This window comes from Centruroides sculpturatus, unplaced genomic scaffold (assembly GCF_000671375.1).
Source record: "Centruroides sculpturatus isolate CEXI.00-Female unplaced genomic scaffold, Cexi_2.0 scaffold8, whole genome shotgun sequence".
NCBI classification, from domain to species: Eukaryota; Metazoa; Arthropoda; class Arachnida; order Scorpiones; family Buthidae; genus Centruroides; species Centruroides sculpturatus.
The window spans coordinates 981,483-992,497 of NW_019384535.1; the positions used below are offsets into that span (position 1 = coordinate 981,483).

The following is an 11,015-nucleotide window of genomic DNA, read 5'->3' on the forward strand; positions in this document are numbered from 1 at the left end:
AAACCAATTGCTACGTAATTCAAAGTGTCACCAATCTTTAGATTGCACTAATAAGTAAGTACAATTTTATCATATGTTTTGCAAATTCATTTCCCTAATAGTAATAATATTTTAACTGTTTGATTTTCGTATTAAAGTTTTTTAATTGATTGATGATTGATTCAATCAACTAATTTGTTGATTGTTTGATTGTATTAACTTGATTCTTTAGATATTGAAAATTAAATAAACAACATTATGTTAATTTAAGCGTACAGAAACGTTGCTGTTGTTCCAGCGAAAATCTTATTTTCACTTTACCGAGTGCCTAGTAGGTAATGTGCAGATTACCTAGATACTCTGCACATTACCTAGGTAATTTGAGAAATAAAACAATTTTAGCAACTTTAACGGATCATCCTAGTTAATGTGCAAATTAGCCAGGTAATGTGCACATTAACGGATTTCGAGCTTTAGCGGTAACATATATATGTTTTTGGTCTTACCTTACTTTCCTGGCTGTTTTGTATGTACCGGTATATACAAAAGAGTATTGGAATTGTGCCAAATTTCACCTATTTTTTTTGCAAATGTACATGTTTTCAGACCCCGAAAACTCGAAAAGTAAAAAAAAAACTTCATGAATGCCTATGTTTGTGTGTTAGCCTGTGTATAAGAGAAATTGTTGCTATTAAATTTTAATAGTTAAATGTCGAGGGAGCGAGAAGATAAAAGGCTGTCATATGTCGTATCTCGAGAGGAGTCAGGCTTAATGATGTTATTCATTGTTAGCATTTACAATTTTTTATGAATCTCATCACTGCCTCAAAATTAAGCTTATTGACATTTTATAATACATATTTAATAACAAAATGTGATAACAGATGGCGCGACACACAATTTTATTTATCATAATTCAAAATATACTGTAAAAGTTATTTTTTAACATCCAGAGATAATTACGCAACTTGATACTGGATTTTTTAAAATGTTTATCTGTCAGTTTTTTCATTTTTGTACAATTTGAAAATTATTTAAAAGAATAATTTCTTCGTTTTAACAAATACTGAAAAATTTTGCTAAGTCGAATTGCGTTAACACGAAGCTCTCTACCAGTCCGGACATAGCATGTAGTATTTTTTCATATAATTCTGACTTGTTATGTCAAACGTATTTTTCTGTATACTCTCTGCCCTTTGATAAGTCCTCCATTAATCTTCATTGTCTCTATTCACACTAAATAGAGACAATTAAGTTAAATAATCATTATGGCTCAATTCAAACACATGATGCCATTACAACCTCGTATGGATATTTTTTACCGATGCAGAATGTTACTGGCGTTCTCATTGGAATACACGAGAGACTCTTGACAATGCATTCAAAAGCCCATAAACTTTATAATCATTCTGAGGCTTTTTCTATTCCTTAAACTTTGATTTCACGAGATTTTACTGTAATGAATTTGTTACTAATGTGTATCTTGTAACAAAAATTATGTTGAATATAATAAAAAAGTTCGATAGCAAGGAAGAAGTATTTATTTCATTTTAAACATTAATTGATTTAGGTCAAAATAAATTTTACAATGAAGTTATACTACACTATAAGATAAATTAGAAATAACAGATATAAATTATTTTAAATATAAAAGGCAAATTAANAAAATATTTAAAAATATACGTGTCGGTCATAGTCACCCTATTTAAACCCTTGTCCTCCCCACACGTATATGAGGAATTCCGGGAAATCCAACTCCAGCTGTGTAAATAATGACTCATCGGTGTGAAATTTCACAGAAGGGCGAGACAAAGGAAGTTAAACTTTGAAGCTTTTTCTTCAAAATTAACGCATTTCTTTCGTTTTTTTCAGTTTTCATTAATTACATTTATATAAAAAATTGCTTGGAACTAAAGCGATTAAGGTAGATCTAGCTGTCCTTTACATCCATAAACGTTATATGACAGTGAAACAAATGGAGTGAGCTTTGAGTGTTCCACGATTTTTGGAGACGGTCTATACGAGGGCTTCTTAAACAAGCCTATATGTATGTTTGTCCAAGAAATTTTTGGATGAAATACAAACCGCACAACTTCAAAATCGCATAAGAATAATCCGCATAAAAAGAGACCTTACAATATATGTATTTTTTGAAGAATGAAGTCTGTCGAATACGTGGCCTTTCTCAACCTCCGTAATAAATATGTCCTCTTGTCTCAACCTCCGTAATAAAAAGTGCGATTCTGATTTTGTATGTTCATACAAAATCAGAATCGCACTTTTAAAACTCATCATTAGACTACATATTTTTCTAAAAAATGCAACTTCCGTTCGTGTGAATAGACAATTGCATTGCCAATTTGCGGCCACCACACGCGCCACTGTCTATAATAATTGACCCGAATAAAAAGACGAAACAAATAATTAATAGTATTTAATTAACGTAAATGCGAATGAATTATTGAAACATTTAGCTAATAATTTTCATAAAAATATACTGTCGTAATTTAATCTTATCTCTTCTAAGTATAATATAAATTAAAAAAATTATTAAAATANTGTGTTAGCTTGTGTATAAGAGAAATTGTTGCTATTAAATTTTAATAGTTAAATGTCGAGGGAGCGAGAAGATAAAAGGCTGTCATATGTCGTATCTCGAGAGGAGTCAGGCTTAATGATGTTATTCATTGTTAGCATTTACAATTTTTTATGAATCTCATCACTGCCTCAAAATTAAGCTTATTGACATTTTATAATACATATTTAATAACAAAATGTGATAACAGATGGCGCGACACACAATTTTATTTATCATAATTCAAAATATACTGTAAAAGTTATTTTTTAACATCCAGAGATAATTACGCAACTTGATACTGGATTTTTTAAAATGTTTATCTGTCAGTTTTTTCATTTTTGTACAATTTGAAAATTATTTAAAAGAATAATTTCTTCGTTTTAACAAATACTGAAAAATTTTGCTAAGTCGAATTGCGTTAACACGAAGCTCTTTACCAGTCCGGACATAGCATGTAGTATTTTTTCATATAATTCTAACTTATTAAGTCAAACGTATTTTTCTGTATACTCTCTGCCCTTTGATAAGTCCTCCATTAATCTTCATTGTCTCTATTCACACTAAATAGAGACAATTAAGTTAAATAATCATTATGGCTCAATTCAAACACATCATGCCATTACAACCTCGTATGGATATTTTTTACTGATACAGAATGTTACTGGCGTTCTCATTTGAATACACGAGAGCCTCTTGACAATGCATTCAAAAGCCCATAAACTTTATAATCATTCTGAGGCGTTTTCTATTCCTTAAACTTTGATTTAACGAGATTTTACTGTAATGAATTTGTTACTAATGTGTATCTTGTAACAAAAATTATGTTGAATATAATAAAAAAGTTCGATAGCAAGGAAGAAGTATTTATTTCATTTTAAACATTAATTGATTTAGGTCAAAATAAATTTTACAATGAAGTTATACTACACTATAAGATAAATTAGAAATAACAGATATAAATTATTTTAAATATAAAAGGCAAATTAAAATATGAAAAATATCAAAAGTATATTTTATCTTGCAAACACGCTGAGTAACATTTTAAAAAATACAATATAATGAAATGATAATATTAATTAAAGTATAAAATGTACCTGAGAAATTTGAAATTGATCTCCTCCAAAAGTAGTTGAACAAGGTTTAATTCCTCCTATTGTAGTAGATATTATAACTAGACCGATCATGCTTACTGTACTGCTCGAAGAGAGAAAAGTACAGAATTTTCTTGCAATTCGATTTTATTTTAATCTAAGTTTATTATTAATTAATGCTATTAGAAGAAAATTTTGTACTCTAACTTAATTAACTTATATTATACCTTTACAAACAAAAAAGGAAAGTTTTTATTAAAGTTGAGATATATTGATATCTTAAATATATATGCAATATTAAAGTTTTATAAAAATGATCATACCGCATAGGTATAAAATTTGGAATAGAAGCTATGGTAATTAATATATTTCCTCCAATGTAAATCAGGGACAAGTAGAGTATTGTTCTGTTAAATTAAATATAAATTCATTATAAATTTGATTAATTAAAAAATCAAAAGCTGTGATTACAGCAAAATAAATAAATGCTACTTAAAGTACTTGAGGTAATCTTTACTTAAGTTAGTACAATATTACATTAAAATATTCGTTATAGAACATAAAATTAAACACATACTTGAATGTTCCCAACAATAAGTCAGATATTAATCCGCCAAATAATGGTGTAAAAAAGCATACCATTAGGTAAGTGTGAAATATAATCGTCGCGATGTCATCCTTATATAAGAGTTCTTGTGTCAAATATAAAATAAGAGTACCTAAATAAAATACAAACATAAATTATAATTATACAATATTATTTTCCTGACTGTTAAAGTAACAGAGAAGAGGTATTGAAGAAATTTATTAAATTTTGACTTCCCGTATTACTATTCAATTATTGGTTCCAAAAACATATAAACAAATAAAAAACAGGATCAACATTCTGCATGTAGCGATATATAATTATGTGTGTGGAGGTTGCAGTTTGCAGGCGCCCAAGGACCAAGAATTTTGAAACGTGGCAGGAATACTTCTATATATAGGACGTAGATGCTATTATATTTTGCTTATGACATTTTTAGTATACTAAAAAAAATTTGATTTTTCGTAAATATAGGCAACTCAACAATCAAAGAGAAGGTGGCATTAAGCGTAAACCAGCAAGTTATATTTATAACAAACGGAAATTCATTATGAAAACCACTGGACTGCTAAAACTAGTGAAACATGATATCAATATCATGTTTCACTAGTTTCACTCAGTGTCAGAATAACGTAAGAATAAACATGTAGTCATCTTTCTGATTCACTCTGTACAGTATTTAAAAGTGTCTAGAAATTTCTTAGTCATTGAACGTGAAGATTTTAACCTAACAAAAATGCAAAATGATGTTAGTCAACTCAATATTCAAATTTTAAGCCCGAATTTTAATTTATTTTTAAAACAATATATTTTACTATCTAACTTAAAACATCAAATAAATATTTTCTGCAGTTATAGCCATTCAGTTGCTGATGGGCTATCTTATTGCAAATACAAATACACTGCTGGCCAAACAAAATGCAACACCACGAAGAAAGCTTTAATTGTTGCAGTATCTATAGTCCATCATAATGTTGCATTTTATTAGGCCAGCAACGTAGCTCCATAAACAAACTTAACAACAAACTTATATGCCAACTATATTAAACTCATTAATAATGATCTATTTATACTACATGATTTTAAGAAACTGGAGAAAAGAAATCTCAGAATTAATATTATCGAAATTTCTGCCACGTATTACTCTTCGTTACATTCCACAAGCAGATTCCCATTCACAGTCAACAATCAACCAATATCTTATACTGATTAATGAGATAGATCTTCGATAGGAAACTGATATTCAAATCAAATTAATGAATTAAAAAGTTATTCATATGCAGATATATTACGTGTAGAAACTTTAAACAATGCTGAACCAAGGTCTAGTGCTACGAATTTTATATTTCCTATATTTTCAATTAATAGTAGATTAATGTATTGTCGAACAGTGTTTCTATATCGTCAATCACATATGAAACGAAAAATTTATAGATTTAAATCTGAAATTTCTAAAAATCATGCTTTCAAGAACATTAGGAACGTTATTTCAATACAAAAATTTATCCCTGAAAGGAGTTAGGTAGATGACCGGCACTGCTCCATTGCTAGCGGGAAAATATGATGTACAAGGACAAGACATTACAATACTAATTAGAGATGGAGAGCATATATTTTAAATTAAATAAATTAACAATGTGGCAAAAAATTTGCTGCCCAGCATTGCGACAATGTCACAATAAATATTTGCTGGATTCGTGTTATGTTTCTTTATATAATCAATTAAACAGATAAAAGTTTTGAAATGAAGAAATTAGGCCATTTAACTGGGATAACATGTTATTTTGAAAATTATCAACGTTATCTTTTTATTGCTATCGGTCAACAAGAAGTAAGAGATAAAATAATTTAACATCAATGTTATTATCATTATTTATCTCGTTTGTGTAAATATTGGTAACGTTTGTTTAATTACGAACATTTATGTAATTGAAAATAAAAGTTATTTTTATGTTATGAACTTGAATACAAAATAAAACATAAAATGTTCAGAAATTTTGGCAAATGTTTTTATCCCATACATTTTGCCAACAAATGACGGTTGAATGAATGGGCCAATTTAAAGCGTCAACCTACAGCTTTGGTGGAGCCGAAATCGAATCCAGCGCGAGAAAAATCCTTAATGGGTTTTTCTCTCGCTGGCACGGTCGCAATTCCATGGTTTAATTTTTTATGGGTATGTCGGGCCCCGTCTTTTATAACCCCTGCAGCTACATTGTGTGGTACCACAATGGATATTTAAAATGGCCTCTTAATGCGCATAGGACGGAGAAAGTTAACAATGAAAAAAAAAATATATATATAGGGTGAACAGAACCGACCGCACAATAATCGTACAGGATTATTGATTATTGATTAATCGTACCACGGGATTTCTTGTCTAAAACCAACCGGGAAAAGTATTATCTTTTTTTCGATTTGATATGAGACTCCACGATATTCGCGTCAAACTGTTTATGACGTCACTTTCAGTCATTCGAAATTTTAGCCCTTAAGACATCAAACAAATTATTCTTTAAGGCTTCCTGTGGTGATCCGGTCACACAGCTTGCTTGATCACCGAATTTAAATCCTGTAGACTTCTTATGGGAGTTCCCAAAGCATTTCTTTATAGACAGTCAGTTGACTTTCAGCAATTCCTAGTGGCTGCCATGCACGCGGCCATCAGTACCATAACACCTAACATGCTGCAAAGTTACAAATGAGTGTTCTGCTACGGGCAGCCGCTTGTTCCACACTAAGCGAATGTAACTTTGAACACTTATTTTAAAATAATGTAACCAGTTACGCTACAAGTTAATAAATAACTTCTTCCTTCTTCCTGTAAGAGACATTTCTGATTTCTCTCTCTATACCAGGGGTGGCCAACCTGCGGCTCGCGAGCCACATGCGGCTCTTTGAAAGATTATTTGTGGCTCTCGATAAATGTACCCGAGATCCCTTTTCATTTTTGTGTTATTATATTTTAAAAAATTATTATCGTTTGTATGTTTCAAAATGTCTTTTAAATTACTAACAACAAATATGAAAGACTAAGTGCAACGTTGTAACAAATTTCATTTCCGTCCAAGTTAAGAATGATATGACTCATCGAAAACTGCGCGAACGAACATAAACAGTGGCGTAATCGTCCGTTATCGACCGACTCCAGATCGATTTTGAATTTGTAAACTGTCATTGCAATGGACAGTTGACATCGTGTTCTGGAGGAAACAATTTGTATCACTCTTGCTACGGATATAATTTGTAATCTGGAATTTTTTGCATACCTTTTTAATACGTATTTAATTGAGGCTCGCGAAAAATTTCAAATTTTGAAAAATGGCTCGGACTATCAAGGAGCTTAGCCACCCCGGCTCTATACCAAAAACGACGTTGTAAATCTTTCATTGCGTATCGCCGAAATGTCACAACAATTACAATATCCAGTAAAATTTTACTGTATTTCAAGCGTTGGTTAGGTGTATGCCATAATTACATTTTAATAATGTTATTTATAATTTCAAAATCATAAATATTACTAGTATATGTTTTACTAATCACATACTATCATACCTTTATGAATGCTTTTCATATTGCGACAACACAGATAAGATCTATTTATAAAATTATTACCTAATAATTTTATAAATAATAGTGATGGGACGATTAATCAGAATGTGGGGGATTTATAAGGGTTTCTAATTTTGACAGTAATACTTTAATAATTAATTATAAAATTAATGTCTTCGTGTATATTTTAACGTTCCTCTATTTGTATGTGAAGTAAAAAGTATGCAGAAAATACACGAAGTGCAACAATTTTAAATTGAAGATTCTTTTAGAAGGTTTCAATGCATAATCTTTGTAACCTTCTACTAGATAAAGATGAAGTCATACATGTCGATCTAATAGTAGATCTTTTGAATTATTTCTAATTTTAATAAACGTTATACGAGATTAATTTAAATTAACGAAGTAAATAACTAATAAATAAACATTCCTGCTATAATTCCATCAAATAGTGAATATGACAAGAAAGACGACTTTAAACAGTAAATGTATTTTATATGTTTCTGTTTTTTTAATTTTAAATAAATTTACTGTTTTACAATTAAATTAATTTCGGTGAACATAATTGTTCTGTAATTATCAAACGTAACCGAACATAAATTAGTTATCACAAATAATTCATAATTAAGAAATAACTATAGTTAATGAAAGAAATCATACTTTGTAAACTGAAATAAGAAAACCTCTGGCAAAACTCGTTTAGTAAGATATTAAATACTGCTTTAAACGAAGATTTTTCTTTCTATAGATAAAAAAAATGAATTAAGAACTTTAATTAGAACCAGATTGTGTCATTTATGATTAATTTGAACATAACATTCCATAATTATTATTAATGTATGGGCCTACTCACCTGTGTTGTAACTGTTTCTTTACAAGGTAACAAAGGAGTAACTAAAAATAATGTTTTAAAATTATACGAAAAATGCTTCAAATACATTAAATTATTATTATTAGTAACAATAAGAAATTTATGTCACCAACCTTCGTCTGATTTTGCTCTTTCGAGTTGCTGCATTATGAATGTGATAAAGGTTGTGGATCTGTGCTAGTTTATATTTTTATGAGCTCTTATCTAATGATAATTTTTATCACATATTATGTATATATTTAAAATAATAATACAATTTTACTCATTTATGTGATGAGCCAATTTGTTACCGAAATAGTTCAATACAAGATACGAAAATTTGAAGATTTACAGTATTTATAAATACCTTACATATACAGTATTTATATTATTACATTACATTATTAAATTACAGTATTTGTAAATGCGTTTTTACATTTACACAAATACAGAAACTTCTAAATATAATTGAACATTAGAAAAATATTAAGTTGCGTAACTTTCCCAGCAAAAGTAAAAATTGTGTGTTGCATCATTTGTATGAGATTTTATTTAAAAATCTCTTTATGTTATTATTATAAAATGGTAAAAAGCTAAATTTTGAGGGCAAGACTAGTTTTATAAGAAATTAAAATGCTAATAACGAGTAAAATCGTCATTAATCCGACCCTTCTCGAGTTATGATATATGACCCTCCTCGATCTTTAACTGCCGAAATTTACTGACATCATTCCCTTTAACATACACATCTCTTTTCAAAATTTCAGAAATTTCCGACAAAAAGCATAAAGTTAAAGTGGGTGGCCAAATTTGTGACCCCACACACGAACACACTAACATCCATATATACAGAAAAAACCCCGAAAGTTTTTGCGTTTCTCGACGTTTCAAGATCCTTGAATACAAAACTAAATTTTTTTTGGTGAGTCAGCTATTGAATTATTGCCGTATTTTCCCTCTGTTATATATAACAGAGTTGGACATGCTGTAAACAAGATTTTGTAAGATTTTCACACTCACCACTTCATAGTCTGCAACATCGCGTTTATAGGTGTTCAACTGATGTACTGTACAAGAATGGTTATCTCCATACAGTTTTCTCACAAGAATTTTTCATAGATTTGCCACAGAATTGACGTCTCGGAGCATGCAGCCAATCCAGAACCTTAGTCTCGTTATTTTGAAACCACAGCGACTGAATAGACACACACACAGAACCACAGCGACATAGAATAGACGCTTGCATTATCTTGATTTTGTTGAAGAAATGGCAATAATCCGAGCCGTTTATTGACAAGACTATGTCTTGTTTATAAACTCGTACTGCCTGCTGGATAACCAGCTTAGAGGTATGAAGGAGTACATGTCAGGAATTGCAATTTGGCACAGAGTATTACGTGTCCAAATCACGCGCGCATAAAAAGTCCAGACTTGTAGGTACTCAGGGGGCCGAGAACCGAGTCAAAATAAAATTTAAAATGGCGACACTCCTCTGCAAACAGGCAGTAGTGCGAGATTTGCGCATGTGTTGCTCTTACTATTAACAGAAACTTTTGTAGTGTCCCACTGTTGATGGGAAGGAGGGGGTTGGAAAATTTGAAATGCGAACGTTGTGAAATCGAATTTTGACAAACGCGTACTTTGGGAAGTTCGAAATGAGAAATTGAATTTTGACAAACGAACATTGAAAAAACCCATTTACCTGTAACGTGTTATTCCCGACATATCTCTGGCTGGCCTTGACCGGTTGACCCGAGATATCTCGTTTCAGCATCAAAACCTTTTTTTCAAAGTAGATGGCGCTAGTCGTTATGATCAATCAATCAATCAATCATCATCATCATATATTATAAAAGTAAGTTTACAATGTGCGTGCCGCTAAAACTAAAAAACTAGTCCCGGTACGATCAAGGAAGTTATATGGTGTGGTAGCCCAGTATCCTCCATCCATGAGGAAGGTTCCCGTTTTTACCTGAAGAGCGTGTTGTTGAAGATATAAGGGCTGGAAGTTTCGCCCTCTAGAAATTTCTAGAACAGTCCAGAACATTCGAGAGTATTCGAGAGCATTCCACAACATTCCAGAATGATCCAGGATGTTCTGGAACGTTCAGGAACATCTCGAAACATCCCAGATCATTGTGGAACATTCCAAAACACTCTCGAATGTTGTGGAATGTTCTGGAACATTGTGGACCATTCGAAGCCTTTTTTGTATGGGTGGGACTACCCATTTGGTGGGGGTATATAAAGCAAGATCCGTCGTGCTTTAAAGCTGCATTTTCCAGAAAACCAGTCTAATCATCCACAAACCCTATTACAATAAGTTTTTACTAATGACTTAATTTCAACATTTCCGAACACAGCAATAGCACTAAGAAT

At 30.8% G+C, this 11,015-nt stretch overlaps 1 protein-coding gene across 1 annotated transcript; it reads right to left on the reverse strand.

Moving 5' to 3' along the window:
• Positions 1-3,092: 3,092 nt before the first annotated feature.
• LOC111623226 (solute carrier family 15 member 1-like) lies at positions 3,093-8,804 on the reverse strand. The gene is made up of 6 exons (XM_023365722.1): positions 8,771-8,804; positions 8,640-8,680; positions 8,447-8,528; positions 4,226-4,367; positions 3,972-4,055; positions 3,093-3,117 (listed from the first exon to the last, which is right to left on the reverse strand). Exons 1-6 carry the CDS (start codon positions 8,802-8,804, stop codon positions 3,093-3,095), a joined length of 408 nt encoding a protein of 135 aa, XP_023221490.1.
• Between the last annotated feature and the right edge of the window lie 2,211 nt (positions 8,805-11,015).

Excerpts from the sequence above, each read along its gene's own strand:
- LOC111623226 (XM_023365722.1), bottom strand. The coding sequence starts at position 8,804 with ATGCAGCAACTCGAAAGAGCAAAATCAGACGAAG. Across the intron at positions 8,681-8,770 it reads AAGAGCAAAATCAGACGAAG|TTACTCCTTTGTTACCTTGT; the intron begins GTTGGTGACATA and ends CATTATTTTTAG. Across the intron at positions 4,368-8,446 it reads TTCTTATTTCAGTTTACAAA|GTACTCTTATTTTATATTTG; the intron begins GTATGATTTCTT and ends TATTTTATTTAG.